Source organism: Pipistrellus hanaki, assembly GCF_964339955.1.
Source record: "Pipistrellus hanaki genome assembly, chromosome: 1".
Taxonomy (NCBI): Eukaryota; Metazoa; Chordata; class Mammalia; order Chiroptera; family Vespertilionidae; genus Pipistrellus; species Pipistrellus hanaki.
Window position 1 is genome coordinate 30,001,530 of NC_140503.1, and position 24,979 is coordinate 30,026,508.

General features: G+C 36.5%; 1 protein-coding gene across 1 annotated transcript in view; it reads left to right on the forward strand.

Annotated features, from left to right (window-relative positions):
• The window catches only part of KCNH5 (potassium voltage-gated channel subfamily H member 5), a 252,494-nt gene that overhangs the window by 124,903 nt on the left and 102,612 nt on the right, over positions 1–24,979 (forward strand). Inside the window, exon 8 of the mRNA XM_084866422.1 lies at positions 23,553–23,752. Coding sequence (XP_084722548.1) covers positions 23,553–23,752 — 200 coding nt within the window. The remainder of the gene's footprint in view (positions 1–23,552; positions 23,753–24,979) is intronic.

Here is a 24,979-nt window from a genome sequence, read left to right on the forward strand (position 1 = left end):
CACAGAATCCAGAGCAGACATTATGGGACTTGGGGGCTTCAGATTTTCCTCAGGGCCTAACCTTTTCTCCTAACCTTCTTTTTGGAATTTTAAACATTTCATTTATTTGTAAAAGAATACGCTTTACCTAACTTTGCATTTAATTGTGCTTCTCCCATGTGTTGATAAATAATCATGCTGAAACACAAATGGATACTTGGGTAATGATCCTCACCATCCTGCCAGCAAACGTCTCTCTTTATTCCCACAACATTTTAAAGTACTTACTTGTTCAACGTCTTGCTAGTTTTACTGGAACCTAACTCCCCTGAAGGCACAGACCATGTTATTTTGTCATTGTCTCCCTACCGTCTGCTGTTATGTATTTGGAAAATGTATAGTGAATGAGTTAATATTATTTTTAATATTTATTAAATTTGTCTTTGTACTTTAAATATTTAAAAATGTTGTCTTCAAGTACGCTATATAGGATAATTCTCCACTAGTCAGTTCTCAGGGTACCTAATCATGCGAAAAACATTTTCCTAAATCATTTGATAAAATCCTGCACCCATTTATGTTAAATACTCCTAGCAAAATGGGAGCAGAGAGAATATACCTCATTTTTATTAACATAATAAGGACATATATGACAAACCTATAGTTAATATTATATTCAAAGGACAAAAAGTAAAAGCATTTCCCTTAAGATCAGGAAGATGACAGAGATGTCTACTTTCACCCCTCTTATTTAACAGTATGGGCCCCCTGCACGAATTTGGAACTGTGTTCCATGAGGCTGCAGTGGGCACAGGGATGGGTCTCAGCCCATCCTCTGCATCCCCGCGCAGGCCATCCCACTACAGACCCCAGTCCTCTGTCTGCTGGCAGCACTGCTCCCACCACCACTGCTCCCATGCGCTGAACGCTCCAGCCGAGGAGAAAACATAAGCAGTAAAATCTTGGACATTTCTTAGGCAATACTTTTTCTTATATATCTCCTCAGGCAAGGAAAACAAAATAAAAATTAAACAAATGTTACTTATATGTGGAATCTAATGAATGAAATTAAAAAACAAAACAAAAGAGGAACAGACTCATAGATACAGAGAACAGACTGACAACTGTCAGAGGGGAGACGGATTTGGGGACTGAGTGAGAAGGTGAAGTGATTAAGGCAAAAAAAGACCCCAAAATCCCAAACAAATACCTCTAACCAAACTAATAAACACAGACAACAAACAGTATGGTGATTACCAGGGGTTGGGGGAGGTAGAAGAGGGTCACAGGGGGTATAAATGGTGATGGAAGGAGACTTGACCTTGAGTGCTGAACATACAGTACAATATATAAATGATGTATTATAGAAGTATACATTTGAAACCTATATAATTTTATTAACCAGTATCACCCCAATAAATTCAATGAAAATTTAACAAATGTGTTTTACTGTAAGAATGTTTTTATCTTTAATTCTTTAATGATTATATTTGAACCTGGTCAATAATGAAAACTGATCATCTTAGTTATAAGCCTTTACTTTTTATCATTTTCCTGGAAAATACTTCCCCCCACCCCCCTTTATATATTCTTACTGGAGGCCTGGTGCACGACATTCCTGCACTGGAGTGGGGGATTCCTCAGCTGGGCCTGCACCCTCTTGCAATCCAGGACCCTGGGGATCAGGCCTAAGCTGGCAGTCAGACATCCCTCTTGCAGTCTGGGGATCTCACAGTCCAGGAAGAGGCTCCCACCGCTACCACTGCACACACCAACTGTGAGCCTGGCTACTGGCTGAGCGGCGCTCCCCCTATGGGAGTGTACTGACCCCCAGAGGGCAGCTCCTGCGTTGAGCATCTGCCCCCCTGGTGGTCAGTGCGTGTCATAGTGATGGTCTTTCTTTTAGGTCAATTTGTATATTAGCTTTTTATTATATAGGATAGGATCATATCTGTTCTATATTCTCAGAATATGAGATATAATAATAATTATAATTAACATAGTTATCTTTGAACTATAAAGAACTCTATATTTCATGCAATCCAAAGGAAAGAAAATTAAGGTTCAAGGAGATGACAGAAATACTCTAAAACTATATTGGTTGGTTTTAGTTTTAATTGTGGGATATTTGGTTATATACTTATTTAAAATGTGGTGGTATTTTAGGAGTCTTTCTCTGAGCATTGAAATATAATTATTATTATTATCCAATTCAGCCTTTAAGAATTGGTCTTTATTTTCATTCCTTAAAATAGAATACTTTTTTTTAAAAGGGATTTGAGATCATCTTTGTTTTTTTATATTCGCACCTATAAAGTTATTCAAATAATTCATATATTAATTATGTGTCTTTTTTCAATGATTTTAAAAAAAATACAACCATCTAGTTTATATCTAAATTCAATTATTTTATATTGATGTGATATAATTTTGTGTTGCAGAACTCAAATAAAATTTTCTGTACTTTGAACCTGCATTGAGTCAAACTCACCATCAATTTTTTAACTTACTTCCTTATTTTCTAGTCTTCTAAGCCTTTGTGTTTGTTTGTTGCCTTTTTAAAAATAGCTAGCATATTTATGGCATATTTATATCCCCTACATTTACATACTTCAGTGTTGGTTAAACGGCAAGGCTAAAGTAATCATTTTCATTTCTAAGTCAATTGTTTGGAATGCAAATCACAGAGCGGGGAAATTAGATTTTAACTGTGGGCTATATACCCACAGACTGCTACTACCATTATATTATGTATAATGGTACTACCATTATATTATGGTACATTACAGGCTATTAGGATTTTGTGAGTTATTATCCAGTTTTATTATAATTTCAATCTGAATTTTTTAAAATTCCAACACAGAAAATATTCCCTTTCTAGCAGTGTTGATGGTTCTCTAAGTGGCAAAAAGAGCTGAGGCTGTCAGGAAAGATGCTTTGAGAACTAGAAACTTTTAAATTTCTGTGTCTGAATAAGAGAAAGCACCAGGCTATGACTCTAAATCCAGATATTCTAAATTGGGAGCAGAGGACATTTGCCCCCATTGCTTAAATATTCTTAACTCACACTCCTCCAGCTTTACTCTTATGAGCCATTTATCATGGTGGTGGTGATGATGGTGATGTGATGATGATGGTGATTGCTATGATATAATATATGTCCATGGTGGAGAAACAATCAGCAGAGTCTGACAGTGCATTTCCCTCCACCCTCAGTAACCCATCATTGTACATATTTCTGTGTTTCCCCGAAAATAAGACATCCTCCAAAAATAGGACCTAGCACATGGAAAGATAAGACATCCCCTGAAAATAAGACCTAGCACAACTTTGGGAGAAAAAATTAATATAAGACACTGTCTTATTTTGGGGAAATAGGGTATTTACTATTATTAACAGCTTCTTGTGCACTCTAACAGAAGTTGTATCTATCTACAAGTTTATATTTCATGTAGCTTATCTCAACCTCAGTTTTCCTCTCTGGATATGTCACCAATAGGTCAAGTCTTAATGAACACTAGGTTTCCTTAAAGTGTCCTAGAATTTTTATATAAATATTTACATTCCGCGAATAGCAGAAGCAGCAGCCACCTAAGGGATTAATTCATTTACTAGCCTTCTAAATAGGGCAGCTCAGTTTTCTTAGACACAGCCTAGGCAATCAGATTCTCCTGAAATTTGAAAAATGTTCAATTCTTAATCCAAAATGTTGTCCTGATTGAATCAAGTCGTTAAATGGACAAGGAGGAGTGGGGAGTGAACCACACCTCAGAGAGCAGAATGGAAAGCATCTGCTGCTCATTTCCCAGATTGATGAGTGCAGCTATTTTGGAAGAGTGAGTAATAATTAACCCATTAAACAGTTCCCACTGTGATTCATCAATGTAATTTCGGGCTAAACTGATGCTTGGAGACTTAAAACCTAACCACAGAAACTTTTCATTGTAAGCTGACTTCCCTGTAAGAGAAAATTTTCAGGGGTGTTAGAAAAATTTCTTAGGACATGTAGTAGAAAGGAAGTAATAGAAAGTGAAAAGCTCTTATTCTGCAGAAGGTTCTTTTAAAAAAATTAGCTTAGTTTCCCAAGTGCTGATGAAGTTGACCAAGTAGAGCTAAAGTAGCATGTTTTATTAATAAGAGCCTTGATTGGTTGTGTATTTGTATCTGTGTCTAATTCTGGAGAGTTATACTGCTCAATTAAAATCCACCCAGGAAGCATGTTCAACGTGTACAGTATTCTAACAATAAAACAGATTTAGTAAGCTGCATTAAAAGAGAAAAGCAAGAAATGAACATTCCAAACTCTGTTGTGAAGCAACAATTGGGGGCATGAGGATGGTGGCATTACTATTCCAGAGAGCATATTACACTATAGGTTAGAAGCAGGAGGGCATGTGGCTCCACTTTGCAGTCCACTCTCAAGTTACATGTTATATAAATTAAGTATAAATCTGATTGGCAAAGAGCACATCCAGGACTTATTTTTCACTATCTTCTAAAAGTATATCCATGCTTCTGAGATGAACAAATGAACAAACACTACACTAAATTTATACAGACTGTTAATTATTAAAAAAAATAGATTGGGCACAATGAGAAAGTTGCCACTAAGATGATGAAATTCTTCACAATCCTCTCAATCTCTGCTTGCCTACAACCCACTAGCTTTTATATCTTGCTCTTGTCCATCTACATATCACCATTCTCTATTCATTTCATTCTAAAAATTTATGATCATATGTGGTTTCTGGATTATAGTCGGCACTCAATAATTTATTTATTTTTAATCTTTGTTGTTGAGATTATTACAGATGCCCCCCCTCCACCATTGTCCCCTTCTACTTGGTTCCTACCCCTCCCCAGGCCTTTACCACCTTGTTGTCTGTGTCCATAGATAATGCATATATAAGATTGTTGGTTAATCTCTTCCCACCTTCTCCCACCCCCCTTCCCTCTGAGAATCATCAATCTATTCCATTTCCATGCCTTTGATTCTATTTTATTCACTAGTTTATTCTGTTTATTATCTTTCTTATTAATTTATTTTGATTTTTAGATTTAATTGTTGATAGATATGTATTTGTTGCCATTTTTGTTGTTCACATTTTCTTCTTCTCCTCCTCCTCCTCTTCCTCCTCCTCCTCATTCTCCTCCTCTTCTTCCTCCTCCTCCTTTTTCTCCTCGTCCTCCTCCTCCTCCTCCTCCTAACCTTCTAGAATACCCTTCAACATTTCATATAATACTGGTATGGTAGTGATGAACTCTTTTCTCCTTTTCTTGTTTGTGAAGCTTTTTATCTGACCTTCAGTTCTAAATGATAGCTTCACTGGATAGAGTAATCTTGATTGTAGGTCCTTGCTATTCATCACTTTGAATATTTCTTGAATAATCTTATTGCCATGGTTTTGAATTCTATATCCAGTAGTTTGCTTTTTTTCCATTTCTTTTATTTGTGACATGTTTCTTTGTCTCCACATTTTGGCTGCTGCCCTGTGATTTTTTTCTATGTATTGGGTAGAGCTGCTATGTCTCCTTGAGTTGGTAAAGCAGCTTTGTGTAGTAGGTGTCCTATAGGGCCCAGTGGCTCAGCCTCCCCAGTCACCTGAGCTTGGAACTCTAGGTGCACCCTTTGTGGGCTGTGTGCATAGTCTTGTAATAAGTTGAGACTTCATTGCTGTTGGTATCACTGGAAGAAATTGACCTTCATGCCAACTGGCTGTGAAGACCAGCTGTAACTACAGTGGGAGAGCTGCTGTGTAGGAGACACCTTATGGAGCAGAACTTGCTTCATTGGGGCTTTGGTGTTCACTGAGTTTGTTTCTGAGTGTGTTGCTTATGGATGTGTAAAGTTGTAATCTGGTATGATCTGAAACTGACCACTGGGTACACTGGCTCTTGAGTCTTCAGGGAGGTGTAAAGTAAGCCACTGCCTGGGGCCACCCAGCAGGAGCTACAGAGAGATCTGCAGATTCATCTGTAGATTAGTATCAGGTTTGGGAGTACCAAATCAAGGCCCAAAGCAAGGCAGGCTGGTGAAGGTGCTTGTGTCAGGTCTTGGGCCTTTTATTGATAGGTTTGGGACTCCCTGACCCAGCTGTATCTTGTTAGAGAGATTTTAGCCTGAGCAAGGACAGGTTATTCAAGTGCAAAAGCCATGGCAGGCAGCTTGGGTGGGGTTGTAAATTGTATGAGGCCAGGTCTCAGGGAATCACCAGGGAAGAGCAAACAGAAATAGCTGCCAGCCAGTGACCCCTGTGAGCACTTCTGTCTGGGAGAAAGCCACCCAAGTTCTTGCCCAGATGACAGACAATCCAGTTCCTCATCATGTGTGTCTGTGTCTCCCAGAGCCTCGCCCTAATGCTGGAGCTCAGAGAAAGCAGGATCTTGTAAGTTTAGTTCATGTGTTGGTCCTTTAAGAACAGTTGGGTCTCCAGCAGTCTGTGTTACTGAGCCCCAATGCACATGGGTCTTAACATCCTGTAGTTATGGGGACTTCTCTTCCCAGCTCTGGGACCCTGGGCTGGGGGTCTAGTGTGGGCTGGGACACCTTGCTCCTCACAGGCAGCCTCCGCAGGGACGAGCTCCCTCCCCATTAAAAAAATGGCACACATCGGTGGAGGGGGTCAAAAAAAAAATCAATAAAATATATTAAAAAAAAAATGGCACACATCGGTATCTGGGTGTTGGAGCAGCTTGTTCTGGGCCTCCACACCCTTTACCAGTGTCAGTGTGCTTTCTTCATTACTTCTCTAGTTGTAGGACTTCCATTCAGCAGCTCTATGGCGGTTCTAGATGATGGTTGTTCTGTATTTTAGTTGTAATTTTGATGTGGTTGTGGGAGGTAGTGAGTATAGGCATTTACCTATGCCAACATCTTTGGAAACAATCAATACTTTATTTGTTTGAGTGAGGCTTGTTCTGGCTATAGAATGCCACAATATCCTAACTGGTATGGCCATTGAGATGAGTTTTGTTTCTGCCAGCATTGAAAATAAGACCCCTCTATTTTACTTTTTTACATTCTGAAAGGACCTTTAAAATTCAGTATAGAATTTTCTACCTGGAAAAAATTTTCATAATTTCTTTTGAGATGTTTTTCCCTTTAATTTTGGGAATTTGGACTGGTATGTATAAGTGCATGAGTGTGCCAGTGCGTGCATATTTTAAAAAGATAGAATTTACAGTTGTAATTTTTAATTGCAACCACTAACAAACTGATTTTTTTAAGTGCCAGTCTTTTCCACAGAAAATACATTTACGTGTAAAATTAGCTTCTAATAAAGAAGCTGTTAGCATGCCCTTGATTATGAAAGCATGAGTAGGAATTGAGATAAAATGTTTAGTTGTTCAGTGTTTCTCACATATTATCACCACCAAAAACTTCTCTGAATATAAATCTAGATCGATAAATTTCTGATAGAAAACAAAATTTAAACTCAGCTTGTTATGGAGCAGAAATGTAATTAAAATTGCTTAGTGTACCTGATTAAATACTCTTTAATAAAACTGTCCTCATGCAGCAGAAAGTGGACACAAAGTCCTGGTCTGGCTCTGTGTATTTAAAATTGTTATATGGGGTATATTTATGACTACTAGTAAAAGATATGGATGACTTTTGCTTTTAAATAGTACTAAAAGCAGAACTATAAAAATAGGTTTTAAAAATATATATAAGGAAGAAACAAATTATATGGAAAAAGATCAACAACTCTGATAATGAACAAAAATGCAAGCTAAAAAAAAAATTCCAAATTGTCAAAGGCATAGTAATTTTAATGCCTATCCTTGGTAGAGAGCAAAATGAGATAACTGTATCACACTTCAGATAGGTGTACAAATTGAAAGTTTTTAATATCAAATTTCATGTCTTTAATAGGGTTTCAGTTTTTTTGTATTCTTATGGCTGCTAGATCAATTGTGTCATTCCAGGAATTTATCCATTCTACCTAAGTGATTGATTATTGACATATTCCCATTAACAGTATACAGAGCTGACAAAATTTCACTATTTTTTCCCATAGGATTATAGCTTAATTTCTTGAGTGTTTGTATGTTGTAGCCTTTGTGCTTAACATTTTACATACATCATGTCCTTAAGTTCTTACAAAAAGTTTTACTGTTATCTTATTTATTTATTTATTTATTTATTTATTGTTAATCCTCACCTGAGAATTTTTTTTTTTTCCCATTGATTTTTTTTTTTTGAGAGAGTGGAAGGGAGTGAGAGAGACAGAGAGAGACATGTTGATTGGTTGCCTCCTGCATGGGCCCCAATGGGGCCTGGGGACCAAGCCTGCAACCAGTTATGTGCCCTTGACCAGAATCAAATCTTCAAACTCTTCAGTCCACAGTCTGGTGCTCTAACCAGCTAGGGATATTATCTTTATTATTTTTGGAAAGAAGAAATAACATTCCCAAGCTTACAAACTGTTATGTGGTGCTTTTGAGATCCAGAAATCCCAAGCTCTTAATCTTAACAGCCATTTTAGAGAAAAGAAACACATCTATATACAAGGTACTCTTGCTTTTATTATGAGCTTTTTTTTGTGAAGTTCAATTCTTCTATGGTAATAAACACAGAAGCAGAATCTTCAGCAAAACCTCACTTCTTCAGGAATGAACTTCTTAGAGGCAAACTTTATTCTTTCTTCTGTGGGAGGATTTTTTTTTTATTTTTTTAGTTTAAAACAAATTGTTTGTGTTTTTCTTCATTATTAGCCTTAGGAGTTCCCGGGCCTCAGGCATTTTGCAAGCTTAAGAGTCATGGGTATTGAGCCTCCTAAAACACCTTATTATCGTAGAAGCCTGGGTTCATCACTAATAGTAGAAATCGTACAACCAGCTCAGCCCCTGGAGCATGAACCATTGGTAGACCTATGCATATGCAGAAATCACTTTGTGCTGTAACAGACTTGTGGTTTGTGGAGTCTAAGAGCTGCTGTCATTTAGTTACTTCTACACTCTGTCCCCTGATCCTTTAATTTGGGGAAAAGTATTGAAAAGGACTTTGAGCATTTATGGTAAATGGATATGAAATTTTATTACTTTCTTATACTCCAAGTCTTCTCAGAAGAGCAAAAATAAGTAAGAGTTTCATTTCTGTAAGTGCCTCAAAAAACAGTAGTTAATAAAATTCAAAGAGCATTGAATTATTAAACAATCATACTTCCCAAAAATAGTATTTGTGGCGTAGCCAATTGGTCAAGTCATTTCTACTGAGTGCCCAAGGATTATAATGTACTGATACATGCTTGCATCTTTGATTTGTGTATAATTCTCCTTTTTCAGGTAAATCAAATGAATTTGCAGCGATAATTACAAAAGGGATTTATTTCAAGCAACAAGAGCCCCATTGTGGCCTGTAAATTGGTAAAACATGAAGGACTATCTAACCCACATCCACCATGTAATTATATTATTAAGCAACTGAGTTTTCCATTTCTTTTGTCCTCTCCAGAAAAGCCTAATATTACTTGGTTGTTACCGTTGGCACGTGATCATTGGCAAAGAGGGCAGTAAGGAGGCTGCTGTAGTAACTCAGCTGAGAGATGATGAGTGCCTAAACCCGGGCAGAGGGAATATGGATGGGGAGTAGAGACAGATTTCTCACCCCTCAGTGGAGACTAAGGCAAACCCTTGTTTGTCAAAGGATTAAATGAGAATGTGAAAGCACCTATAAGTTGTGAAAGCTGGGAAATCTTAGGTGGCATCTTTCTTCTTCTTGATAGTGTTAATGACAGCTGTCAGCCTCAGTCACCCAACCTCTTCATGTAAATATTCAGTTTTAACCTACTGTCGGCTTTATGGACTGCCTGCTAGGAGCCCTGAAGATCTTTTTCATCACATGCTTATTGTGGTTGACATTTCTGCCACAGTGATGTGCCTAGTGGAATGAATTTGGTATGGCTTTATTCCATGCACGTCAGACCTTGACAGTAATGATTTATTGAAAAGGTGAACATTTGGTACCAAGTGTTATCAGGAAAGAAAGAAGCCTGGTAATATGGGAGATAGAAAACTTAGTAATACATCATGTAGTGTTTCATGGGGTATACAGTCTTGCAAATTAGAAAGATGAGGATAGTTTTTTCAAATAAAAAAATTTGAAGCCTTATAAATCAGTGCCATTTCTGTTGATATAACAGGTTGGTGTTGCTCCATTCAATATAAGCATTGAACTAAGTTTTCCTTTCTAGCAAACTCCCAATGAATAGTTTTAAGGTAGTAAGTTTCTGTAGCCAGCATACTCAAAGTTTCTATGAATCAAAGTTCTCAGAAACCATAAGTGGAATAATATATTCTGCTCTTTAATCTCCAAATGATGGATTTTTTCATCATATATCATGCCATGGGTTTGTTCCTCTAATCTATATATATATATATAATAGCCCAGTGACTGGAATAGCAGAACAAACAGAATGACTGGTGGCTATGATGTGCACTGTGGCAGCCAACCAGCCTGATCTGGGCCCCGATTGGCCTCCATCCAGACAGCTGGCCCAGCCCCGGATTGGCTCCCAACACCCCGATTGGGGGCAGGGCCGGCCAACTACCTTAGGCTTCTGGCCCCCCCCCAGGCCCCATGGGGGCCACCTGGTCAGACCCCACATGTGCACAGATTCGTGTATCAGGACCCTAGTTTGATAATAATGTGATTGTCTTATACATGATACTCTCTTGGTGATTACTCATTCTAAGATTTAATTATGTTTTAACACAGGATGGGATATTATCTTTAAAAGAAGTCAGTGAAGTACCCTTTCATATATAAATCCATGCTAATAGTGCATGTTATCTTCAGTTAATTTATTGCTGCAAGCAATGCATAACTTCTAGAAAATGCACAGTTCGTGGAAAATACACTATCTTGTCTACGATAAATTTATAGTTTATGTAAAGAAGTAAAGGTATACAACTATGAATTGATTTACAAAAATAATTGAGAAGGTATAAATCAACATGACAGAAGATAGTACAAACTGAAAAAGCAGAATGCCAAGATATGGCCAACCCTTCCCAGGCCCTCCAAGACTCCAAGAATATGTGGTAGGGTTTAAGTACTCTGTCTTGCTGATTCTTCCTGAGGACTTTTGGTTAATCTGTCAGCCACTGGTCTATTTCTAATCCTTATCATTTCCCTCCACACAGAGATGGTGACCAACTTGGTAGTTTATTTGCCTGGTTTCAGTCTCTTTTTCATGCCAGGACTTTTCTAAAACCACAGAGTAAGCTTTTTCAAATAGCATTTTATCCCTTATTCAACAAACACTGACATCAGAGTCATAAGACCCACAAATTCTAGTGGCAGGGGAATGCATGGAGTCTGTGCCCCAAAATCCAACAAGCCATGGCTAGAGAAAGTGCTGATCCATGTCAACTCATATATTGTCCTTCACCTTGCTCTCTGCCATTATCTATATTAGTGATTTTCAACCTTTTTTTTTTTAAAATCTCATAGCACACATAAACTAATTACTAAAATTTTTCTGCATTCCAAAAAATGTATCTTTTGCTGATTTGACAAAGAATGGGTATACTTGTCATTTATTCACACCAGATGGCTATGTGTTGGCTGTTTTCATTTTTTAAAAAATTTTACAATCTAATGGAAAATAGGTCAGTTGCGTGTTTTAAAAATTATTTTGACAAATCTGTTGAGATTAAATTCAAGTTTGGCTTCATCACCTGTCACTCTTACTCTTTTTCTTTCTTCAAGGAGACATTTCATGACTAGTTTCTCCTGTACCTTTACCCAATGACACTGGTTGATGTAGCACTACTAGTTTTTAGGTTTGAGAAAATGGGTTTCTCAGCTGCTGGCCTGCGTTAGCATCCTGGGATTGTGGCACCAGTCCTCAGTATGTCTTGATGTCTGTACCTCCCCCCTCCAGCCTGCTGCAGTGATTGTAAAATAGTTTTCTATGGAGATATGTAAAAAATTCATACTTAAGAAGTTTTGGTCAGACCACTGACAAATAAGCAACTAACATTGGCTACAACAGGTCTTCTATGGGAGGGAATGATTGTTATTTACTATATTAACTTTAAAGCTCATACAGATGTTAGGTCATGTAGCTGTTGAGACTAAATTCTGGTCTTATTTGTTTCCTTATATTTATAAATAGGGGCCAAGTGCATGACTTGTGGGCACAGGGGCAGGTCTTGTCCCATCCTCCACACCCCTGAGCAGCCCCTCCTGGTGTGGGCCCCAGTTCCCTGTCTGCTGGCAGCCCTGCTCCCACTGTTGCTGCTCCCACACGTTGACGGTGCTAGCCCTGCTTGCACCCACTGACAGCGCTGAGTGATTGGGGCTGGCGCCAGCACTGGGTGTGAGTGGCAGCTCTGGCACCGGCAACTGAGGTGAGGGGGCCATTGCTGGCAGTTGGTAGGAAAGGCAGCTGCTGGCCCCGATCATCCCTCAGGAGTAGGGGGAAGGGGAGAAGCCCTGAGGGCCATTGAGACCAGCAACCCCCGCTTGCACCCGCTGTTGGCTCTGAGTGATTGGGGCCAGTGCCGGGCACCTGCAGCAGGTGCGAACAGTAGGCAGGACCACTTTGTGTAGGAGCAAAGAATTTTCAGTAACCAGCAGAGGCTCACCCTGATGACAATGACCAGTGCCTCCCCTTGGTCTGGTGCCCCTGCTCACCTGCTCCACCATCCTGCTGTGGCTGATGCCTGCCATGTTTCATGCTCTGCCTCCTGCTGCTGACACCCACTATGTTCCATGCGCTCCCCCTAGTGGTCAGCACATGCCATAGTGACCTGTTATTCGATTGTTTGGTTGTTCAGCCATTTGGACTATTTGCATATTAGGGTTTTATATATATATAGATTAGGTTAAAATAGTAACTCTTTTTTTTTAAATATATTTTATTGATTTTGTACAGAGAGGAAGGGAGAGAGATAGAGAGTTAGAAACATCGATGAGAGAGAGTCATCGATCAGCTGCCTCTTGCACACCCCCTACTGGGGATATGCCCGCAACCAAGGTACATGCCCTTGACCGGAATCGAACCCAGGACCCTTCAGTCCTCAAGCTGACGCTCTATCCATTGAGCCAAACCGGTCTCGGCTAAAATAGTAACTCTTTATGAAAGCTTATAAATCTCCCTTTCTGAAAAAATGCAAATAACTTTTTCTTTTTCTAAAACTGGTGTATGCTTACTACAAAAAATCAAATATTGCAGAAAATTTAAAGAACATAAAAATCACCGCAAATACTATTGCCCAAAGAGTGAAGTTAAGTAACTTTTTTTTTTCTAACAAGACCACACCATTAATATTTGCTAATATGTGCCCAGAAGGCCCATCATCATTTTTATGGTTTCAGTTGTATTGTTGTTCCATCAATTGTATCACACAAACTTCATTTTTGAACATTTTACTTTTTTTCTCATTATAAAAACATTTCAGTGAACCTTTTATTGCACTCATTTTATAATGCTACCATATAACTTCCAAGAAATGGAATAACTGGGCTAAATGGTACAATTTGAATTTTTGATCCATACTTGGTACAGGCAAATCTTCTTGATTATTTTCTGATAGAACCCTTTTCTACAATAATAAATATTATTTATATTACTTTTATAAACTGTTCAGTTTCAGCAATTGATATACCCAGATTGTAATATTCTTGGAATTGATTAGCAAGTAGTTTTTGCTGTAGCCATAGCCTTTGTGATTTTGCCATCTAAATAGAAAGTTTCCCCTCCATTTCTTCAAACTGTCAAGTCAGAATACTTTGACAATACTCTTAGTCAGTTTTTAGGTCCTTGAATGAATAAATATTTGGACGCAAGAATAAATTATATTGAGTCAACAAGAAGATAGGTTATGACACTATTTCTCAGAGGATATGAGAAGTTTTTAGGTCCTTGTTGTCTACTTTGCTACATAAGGAGAATCTTTTAAATTTAATTCAACTTCAGTTTTTATGTGTTCTTTAGTTTCATGTTCAGAATTATGCTGTCAATATGTAGATTTTTAACAACTTTAAAAGGTACTTGCTTTTAAGAACTTCATTATATATAGCAAAATATGTTAACATATACAAAGAAATTTAAATATATAAAGCAAGGCATATCATTACTATTTTAAGAAGTAAGGTATTGATAGGTTCTGTCTGAAAAATAAGAGAAGTTCCTTGACCTGTAATGATCAGAGAAGGTTTTATGAAGGAGATAATAAGTCTTGAGAATGGCTGGGATTTAAAAAAAGGAGGGCTTTCATTCATAGGGGAGAGATCAATTATCTATTGCTGTGTAAGAAATGACTCCAAAACTTAGTGAAGTAATACCGCCATGATTTACTACTTCCCATTTCCCTACTAGTCTAATGGGTTCTTCTGCTACTCTTGCTTGGGCTCCCTCTGGCAGCTACATTTAGTTGGCACCTCAGCTGAGGGCTTGGCTCCCCTGGCACCACAAGGATGAAAAGACCTCTCTATCCTTGCTGTCTTGCTCAGCACAACCCAGGCTTTTTCAGGAGTGGTGATCTCAAGGCAGCGTTACAAGAGAGTACAAATCAAACATGAAGGTTCTCTTAAAGTCTAGCTTTGGAAGTTGCATAATATCATCTCTGCCACATTCTCTCGAGAGAAATGAAGTCAAAGCCAGCACAGATGAAAATAAATAGATTTTGGTGGAAGAAGCCCTGAAGTCTTCTTACAGAGAGATGTACATATCAAGGTAGGAATAATTTGTGGTCATATTTTGAGATTCACCACAAGGGAACTGAATGAATAAATATTTGGATGCAAGAATAAATTATATTGAGTCAACAAGAAGATAGGTTATGACACTATTTCTCAGAGGATATGAGAAGCTCTTGGCTATTCTACAGGTATTGTTTTTAGGATTACCAATAGGTTATTTAGGTTGTTAGCAGTGGATAAATAATACATGTGGTTTGGCACAAAGGTGTTTCAATATTATGTCAAATTATTATATTTAGTACTTCCATTTAGTAGGCAACACCTACTATATAGAAATGTAGAAGGAGTAATATTATTACTCTATTGCTTCTTTTCATGTTCTAGTGCTAAAGATTAGAGAAATGATTGAGAGTATCATTACTGAAAAGTAAAGATTACCAAAAAGTAAGGAAAATATATATCTAATACAAAATAAACAGAGAACAACCATAAATTTTAAAAACTCATTTTTTTTTTTTTTTACCATAGTGAAACTGCTGGATTCACTGAACATTCTCGTTATTTTTCTGTAGCTGATAAAGCTACACTTACAACTAGGTAGAGCAGGTAGATCTATGCATCTTATAATTTGAAAAACAGTATTATCTCTGCATCAAATCATTGGGTTGCTGTGGTATCTAAATCTCACCATTGTGGTTTCCTTATTTTGTATTTTAAAGTTTTTAAAATGAAGAGATACAATATAAATATCCTGAAAGTACCACATGTGTCATTACCATCTATTCATCAGGCCATATTATAATTGAAGTCTGGGTGTGTGTGTGTGTACACATGTATGAATGGAGATGATAAGTAGAAAATGTGCCTTCTCCTAACTTAAGAGAGGAAAACATATTAGGAACAAAACTGAAGCACCAAAAATATAACCTACATACATAACTTCTGAAATTTTATATCTTCAGGTTTTTTTTTTTAAATATATTTTATTGATTTTTTTTTTTTACAGAGAGAAAGGGAGAGAGATAGAGAGCTAGAAAAGTCGATGAGAGAGAAACATCAACCAGCTGCTTCTTGCACACCCCTTACCGGGGATGTGCCCACAACCAACGTACATGCCCCTGACCGGAATCAAACCTGGGACCTTTTAGTCCGCAGATCGACGCTGTACCACTGAGCCAAATCGGTTTCGGCCCTTCAGTTGTTTCTTAAAAACTATAAAAATACCAAATTTTAAACATAGAAAATGAAAACAAAATCTCCTTAATTGAAAAAAAAAAAAAAAAAAGGGTCCATCATGCTATCTTTTCCAAGGTGGAATACTGTTTCTTGTGTTTGTGCTGGCCCTTGCCCATCTTTATGTTACCTGACACAAATATATCTTCTTTGTGTCATTTATGTTCAACTAAAGTTTTAGCCTTTTTGTAACTATGATTTAAAAAATAATGTCAAAATAAAAGTATCTTCTTTTCCTTCTGGCATGTCTGAGTGACTCTATCACTGGCGGTCTCTGTGTATGTGCCTGTTTATTTTCCAACCCCTCATGTTGATTCTTCCTCTGCTTCTTTCTAACCTGGTTTAAGAATTCCTGAGAAACATGGAAGAGTGACCAGTGTCCCAAGGTTGGCATATCTAGGAGTACCCTTAATTAAAATTGTGTCCAGTACTTAAGACAGCCCTCCAAAGTGTGTGTGTGTGTGTGTGTGTGTGTGTGTGTGTGTGTGTGTGACTGAGGTAGTCTTTGTATCAGGTGCTGGGTTCATCTAAAGATAATATACAATTTTAATCTTTGGTTGCCTGACAGTTGATAAATTTTGGGACTTTTTGTTTGACTCATAATAAATGATTCTGAAATGATGAGATAAGTATTAATTGACATCTATTATTATTGTTCCCCCTATTTATCAGGCTTTGTTCTACCTTGCCCAGTTCATCTTTATCAGAGTTATAAAAACTTCTATAGCTATTTAAGCAATGTTAGTGTACTAGTTTTATTAGAATCAAATGAATTGTGCTAATTATAGAGAATAAAGAAATTATTTATTTACTTACATAAAGATAGAGTAACTATCATAGAAGGATAAAGTGGAGATAAAGCTATATTGATCCTTTAATTATTTGTTTTTACTAATTATTAATTTCTCGGAGTTCTTTTGAAAATAACAACCTTTCTATTTATCCTCCTCTCTCCCTTTCTAATATATTTGATCTTTTAGTAGTAATTGATGAATATTGGTTCATGATTAACTTTCAAAATTGACTCTTTAGGGTATATAGGAAATATCAATAAGCATTGAGGCTATTTTAATGGAGTCAGTTGTATGGGAATCACGGGGTCAGCCATAAGCTGGTGCAATCTGTCCAATTTATGCAATAATTTGTTAAGTTCTAGGATGTGCCCCTTCTGTACTCCAGCTTATCTACTAGCTGACAGTTAAAAATGATTCAATCGACTTGCATTACCTGGAATCCCCCCTTCAAAATTCCAACATCCCTAATAGGAATAATGTATTTGTTTTATATGATTAACATAAATAAATTAATGAGATTAGTTCTAACAGGATAATGGACCTACTTCAGGTACTAATGAGGCATAGGCTAAGTGAAGACTCTGAAAGAAGACATATCTGGCTCAATAGTGGATGCCCAGAGGGTGCTTACATATATGGATCATTACAGAAGAGCATCAGGGAGATAGCAGCTGTTATAAAAGAGCAGGAAGAGAGTAAAACCCTGTAATGGCAAGTTTTGAAGATCAGCTTCTTGTTCTAAAGCCAACTAGAGTTATTTCAAATGTTTTAAGATGCTGTGTGCTACACATGCAATCACAGATGAGTAGAACATTTTCCTTTCACACCTTAAATATCATTATTAAATGTGGACTTTAATGAATACAAATAAAAAGGGCAATAAGTTTGGACCACTTATGTGGCTTTAAAGGTTACCAGAAATGCATTCTCATATTAATATTTGAAATTGCTCAATCTAGGGCCAATGATTACTTGCCAAGGTATATAAAAGAAAGATAATTAGGAAAAGTAAATGTCAGATGTCATCACGAAAAGTCTAAAAATACAAATTATTAATAAGGAGATGAATGAATGCAATTTGACCTCAGGAACAAACAAAATGAAGTGACTGGAGAACATCCTTTCTTCAGGGATCTGTGTATCAACATCTTGTCTGTTAGCATGCACAATCATTGGAGTGGAGGCTGAGTTACAATTAATTAGCCAAACACAGATTTTTTGTTGGCTCTACAAGTTGTTTAACCATGAGAAATAAACTATAGTTTATATATTTGGAATGGTTATAAGTTTATTTGTGGATTTTTCTAAACTATGAAAAGGAAAAGATTATTAGCCTTCTTTCAAAGATTATGATTTGGAAGAATTAAATACTAATAATAGTTTTCTGTAGGAATTAGTAGATACTACTGGAGAGCAGGAATTATGTCTGTCTATTTTTTTTTTTCATTGTATCACTGGTGGCTAGTGTAGTGCCTGGCATATAATAGATATTCAGTAAATATCTACTGAATGCAAAAATGCTTGAATGAATAATGAAATCTATGATTTGTGTTATTGCATCATTCAATCTTTCTATCTATGTATCTCTTTGAAAACATTAAACATTAGCTCATGACTTTAATGCTTATATTATAAAAACAATGGGAAATTGTTAATTTAAAATATAAAATACATTAAAATTTTAGAAAGCACTTTTCTAAAGGTACTGTTGGGCTCTGGTACATGAAAAGACGCTCACCATCCTCCTCTCTCAGGTTTCTTACAAGGTTAAGAAGAAATCTATCCTTATTAGAGTTTATTATTATGGTTGCATGACTAATCAAACTCAGTGGCTTGAACAAGAATAGCTATTTGTTTTACTCATGAATCTGCAATTTCTGCAATGCTAGTAGGCCATGTGGTGTCAGCAGGGTCGGTTTGAATGAGTCTGAAAAATTCACTTCTTAATGGTTCAGCAAGCTGAGCTTACATGGCTGCTAAGCTGATGTTATCAAACTACTTGCTGCACATGCAATCATAGGTTGATGGAACAATTTCCTTCATAGCTTACCTATATTATTAAAAAGAATATAAGTAGAAAGAGAAGTGATGGTTGAACCTATGTAACCTCAATGCTACTTTCGTGTCTTCTCATATCAATATTTTAATTTGCTCAGTTTAAGGCCAGTACTTAGCTGGGGCCTTGATTCCTCTCCAGGCTGACTTCTCTAGAAGAAGGCTTGGGCTTCCTCACAACATAAGAAGCAAACTTCAAGAGCAGGCGTTCTAACAGTGTGGAATTGCAAGATTCAAGTTTCTTTTATAAAAGACATATATTTTTATTGGTTTCAGAGAGGAAGGGAGAGGGAGAGAGAGAGAGCTAGAAACATCAATGATGGGAGAGAATCATTGATTGGCTGCCTTCTGCACACTCCACACTGGGGGTCGAGCCCACAATCTTGGCATGTGTCCTGACCGGGAATCAAACCATGACCTCCTGATTCATAGGTGGACGCTCAACCACTGAGCCACACCAGAAGAGCAAAATTCTAGTTTCTTTAAGCATGGGCCTAAATATTTGCATATGAGCATATTACCATATTCTATTGTTAAAACAGTTGTAGAGTACACCATGATTCAGGGGGAAGGGATATATACCCTGCTTCTCAATGGAAAAGGTGTCAGGGAATTTGCAGCCATTTTTATTCTATCATAATTATATTCTAAATTAGGGGTGTCGAACTCAATCAGAGAAGGGGCCAAAATCTAAAATCCAGCCTAAATCGCGGGCCGAATGGTTTACTGAACAGTCATAAACTGACAATGTCATAAACTGACAGCGGAGTGCAGTGATGACAGCGCGGTGCGGGCCACATTGCAAGGCCTGGCGGGCTGGATTTGGCCCGCGGGCCTTGTGTTTGACACATGTGTTCTAAATAATCCCTTTATGGTGAATAAAAAAAATGTAAGACTTTTCAAGAAGTCATTTATTGGTGTGTATGCCAGAATTACTGACACCCTAAATATGGTAAGCTTGTAACATTAGCTTGTTTTAAGTTGCCTTAAGCCCAAAAGGTTGCAGGATGGCATATAACAATAGGCTTATCAATCAAATTTTAACAAATTAGGCTAATTATCATTATTAGAGTATGTGAATTGACTATAGAGCATCCCTTTCAAAAAGTAAAATTATATACAAAACTCTACAAAACTGGCCAGGCCAACCATGGGCATTCATGTTCGATGAATGACAATAGGTCTTTCCAATTTATTTATTTATCTTCATATAGTCAGGACATGTATCATCTTGACTTCTAAATATTTTATTCTGCCACCTGCATTAATAATATATATTTCTTCTATGTTTTTTTATCACCAGAGATTTTGACTTGAAAAGAGAATGTGTCTGAAAAACTATTTTCTAGGTTTTTGTTGTATGAATTTACTGGGAAAAAAATGTAATACCTACTATGTTTCAGGAACTGGTCTGTGTTCTGGAAATATAGCAGTTAGCAAAAAAGAGCAAGGGCTGTACTGGCACTCATGGAATTTGCATTTCTAAAGGAGAAGGTAGATAATAAACACTCAATATGCAGTGTAAATTAAAGTAGTGATAAATAAGATTAAGAACATAGACATAGTAAGGGGATTGGGTGTGATACTGGAGGAAGAAGATGTTTAGACCGGAGGTCATGAAAGGGTTCTGTGCTGAGTTGGTTTCTGGGCAGAGATCTGAATGAGGAGAGGATATTGACCAGGTAAAGATCTCACAAAGGGTGTTTTAGCAGAGAGAACAGCTAGTGAAGTTACTCTCTGAAGAGTTAATGTGTTCAGAATGTTTGAGTAGCACCAATAAGGCTAGCATGATTGGAGCAAAGGAAGTGAGAGATTACTGGTAGAAATTATGATCATTATAATATATATATATATATATATATATATATATATATATATATCAATATATATATATATCAATATATATATATATATATATATAATTCTTTCTGTTGCATAAAAATTAATTATTTAGAAACTATTTTCATGATTATGATGATGATGATGATAACAATTCATAGATACTTATTCACTATTAGAATTTATTTTTTAACTTGTTTTGTATGAGTTACCTCATTCAATGCAACCTCTTTGTGAAGATTCCAGTGCAGTTTTAAAGGGATAAATGATATCATAGAAGTCTAGAGATATTTAGTAACTGGCCCAAAGACACAATGCTAGTAAGTGGAAAGGCACATACTATTAAAGACTATGCAAAGGTGCTGATTAGACATGGAGAAGTGATTGAATGGAGGCTATAGTTTGAAGGTAGAGTCAAGAGGAATTGTTGATGGATTAGATGCAGGAGACGAATCAAAGAGTGAATTGACAGATGACTTGGTAGTTTCTGGTCTGAGCAACTAGGTGTGTCTTTGCAATATATAGAGGTTAAAATGTGTATTTGGCTGTTGGAAAAAAGGTGTTGTAAATTAAAGAGTTCTTTTTTGGACATGGTTGACTTGACTATCTATCAGGCATCCAAGAAGACATGTGTGTCTATAATTCAGGGCAGAGGTATATTATCATTGAGAGAAGTTGCATATGGAGACATGCAAATTTTCTGCACTCTTTTTGCAACTTATTATAAGTAAAAATAAATTTTTTGAATATATATATACACATATACTTGAATCTCTTACCTTAAATTATGACCTTGTTTAGGACACCATACTCACATGAAAATGGAAGTCAGAAGTGGATATCTTTGTGAATATGCCAAACTTATTGAGATGTTGATTACATTTTTCATTTATTAATGCTGCAAACTTTTAATATATTGGCAGTTTTCTTTATATTTTAGTACTTAAACTTTTCATTGGAGCAGAATGTACGCATATTTAATGTACCCACAAAGATGAAATGTGTGGTAATTTGTTACACTAAAAAGCAGTAGTAAGACACTTTGGCAAATAGAATATATTGCAAGCATTTAGGAAGCCAAACAAGTTAAATATGTCAAATAATAGGCACTTCTGTGATATTTATTGACAACTTAAAATAGCTGGGCATTTTTAAAACACATGATTGTAGCATTATTTCATTAATCCTTAAAATGCTTGTTAATTTCTTTTATATTTTTATTGACTTCAGAGGGAAAGGAAGAGGGAGAGAGAGCTAGAAACATCAATGATGAGAGATCAGTTGCTTCCTGCATGCCCCACACTGGGGATTGAGCCCACAACCCGGGCATGTGCCTTGACCAGGAATCAAACCGGTTCACAGATCTCTGCTCAATTCCTGAGTCACACCAGCAAGACAAATGTTCATTATTTAAAAAAACATAAATTCTCATTCTCTTCTCTGAAAATGTGAAATTCCATATTTTACATGTTTTTTTTCCTATCATTATTTTACATATTACTTCTGTGTTTGACTTTCTTAATACCACAATGGTGGAATAGACATGTTAAGTCTGTGATTACCTCTATTTTTTAAACACAAATATTCAAAGGTTTAAAGACCCAGTTGAGAAATGTCAGCACTATATTATTCTTTCTCAGTTTTAACAAAACATCATTTATCTTGAAAATTACCTGTACTCTCATCAAAATCCCTAAGTAACAGTAAAAACAACAATAAAAATAACAGCAATAACTGACTAAATACTGATAAAATTATAGCTTCCTGATGTGAAATTGTAATTTGTTGTACTCAGAGAATAATTGTTCTTAAAACTCCTCACATGATTTTCTGAAAATATGTTAAGGATGTTAAGTTGCATCACTAGCTTGATTTCATATCACCTCCATCAAAAGGAATTTTGGTGGATGAAATGGCAAAATGAATTAGCCCATACTTTGTTTAAAGGAGTCATTAAAAAAAAAATGCTTGGAGGATGTAGCATGGAAGTGATCATTGTCTGATACTCCACTTATTTGTAAAATGCTTATGGAATGTATGAGGTTACTAAACATTGTGTTTACTGAATACTAAGGTGAATAAAGTATTGCTTGCTTTCAAAAGAGCTTAGTGTTAACCAAGGGAAGGGATAGAGTGAGGGTTTTATGCAGTTGGGGGCATGGTCAGTTTGGGCTGAACTCAGCTGCTTTTCAGAATTTTTACAAGATCAGGTAAACATTAGTAGCCTTATCAGATGTGGAGAGAGGAGGGTTGGTAAATTATGGGTTGAGGAAGGGGATTGTAGTCAGGGGCATTACAAAACCCTCTCCCATCATAGGCTCCTGTAGATAAATAGCACTGGTCTGCAAGCTGGCTTTACTCTTCATTAAAATGATGAAATAAAACAATTTACAATACTAGTATACTGACATAAGTTTAATAACTTGAATTTTCCGGCTCTCCCAAAGTTTCCTTTTAGCTGTTAATTCCAATTGCGTTTCTCTTCAGAACCTTCTAAAAATGAACACTTTAATTTGTCTTCAGTCCCTATATTTCTTATGTTATGTCAACAATATTTATAAGTAGGGAAGTGTTCCAAAAGCTAGAAGGAGCAAGCAATGAGAAAGAACATACATTTCTAAACTGTATCATCAATCCCTGGAGAATTCAAATCGATCATTCAGGAGCACAAGCCTGGAGGATGAGTTTAGATGTGAGGCTAGAATTTCCTAGGCAAATTATAATTTTGGAGCATTTAATTCTTCATGAAATCTGCTAACTACTCTCATGTTTTGCCACATTGACCAGAGTGTTGTACACATTTTTGTCCTACTGTAGGTGACATTTACTAAACTAATATAATACCAAATTCCAGGCACTTTTCTCAGGGGTGAACATGTATTACCTCCTAAAGTTTATAAAGACATCTCTGTCACACTATTCATTGAATGGGCCAATATTCACATTTTCTTTTCACTTGGATATTTGTTTCATTCTCATCATTTCTTCTCTTTCAGCTCTTCTTTATGCAACTATTTTTGGAAATGTTACCACAATTTTCCAGCAAATGTATGCCAACACCAACCGATACCATGAGATGCTGAATAATGTACGGGACTTTCTGAAACTTTATCAGGTCCCCAAAGGCCTTAGTGAACGAGTCATGGATTATATTGTCTCAACCTGGTCCATGTCAAAAGGTATCGACACAGAGAAGGTAGGGGTTATCATTATTGTTGTTATTTATTTTCTGTTTCAATAGGATTCTCAAATGCCTGTAGTTTTCTCACTCACATATTGCTTATATAATTGCTTCATAAATGTTACTCTATTTCGTAAGTAACATATCAATCATATTATTGAATGCTTAGAAGGTGCAAAGCACTCAACCATTAATCATCAATTAGTACTAGTCATCATACTCAATTTAGAAATTATGGGTCCTGAAAACAGCTAATTACTGCATTTCCATAAAACACTCTCATTACCACTAGGAGTAATTTCCTACATTCCTCTAAAACTCTAACAGTGCTTCCATTTCTCCTGGTAGATCTTATTCTTAATTTTTTTCTTTGACCTTTTCGCTCATTTAAAATTTAGAAAACAACTTCCTGGCTTAAAAACTAAAAAGTTATGTTTGCTATCATCCCCTAAAATCTCTCTCCTTTCACATGTTTATAAAGCAACTTACAATTCTTTGTTTTTCTCCACACAAATCTATAAAATGGATATTATCCTTCCCATTCATTTGATATCTCTAATTTCTTGCTTATTTTTTCATGAAACCTTTTTAAAATGTTTCCCATCTATCTCATATTATGGGCAAAGAAAGAACTGAAGGCCTTCTCACAATAAACAAAATCAAATTTAAAAAAAATTCTTCCTTCTTACACCCAGCTGATTCAGGTCAAATATAGAGGATGACAAATAGAACTTGCACACAGAAGTTTTAGGGAAAAGTGAATGTGAGCTATTTTACTTTATAAGAATCAGTGGGGACTTCCATATTTAGGAACTGATTTTTGACCAATGATATTGAAACAGCACATTACCTTCCTTGCCATTTCCCACAAACTTGATTTGTTCTCTTAATCATATGAGGTTGACCTGTGGTTTTTCTATTAGACCTGTTCAACAAGTACCTTTCAAAGTAAAAGGGAAAGAGCAAATGAACAAAGTAGTTGTTTATTTAGGGGAATTTCATGAAACAACAAGCAGATAGTTTTTCAAGCCAGAGCAGGCATTGTTAGGAGCAGGTGATTGAGTGGATGTGTAGGGAATGAACATGGAATTTGAAAAGTGAGGGAGAGAAACCTGCTGATATACTGAAGGGTAATTATATGAAAAAATTGTGAAAGAGGGTGACATGTGTTCCTCTTAAACATTTTACAAGATGAATTTTCTACTTAAATGGCCACTTAAAGTGGAAAATGTGACCATAGCG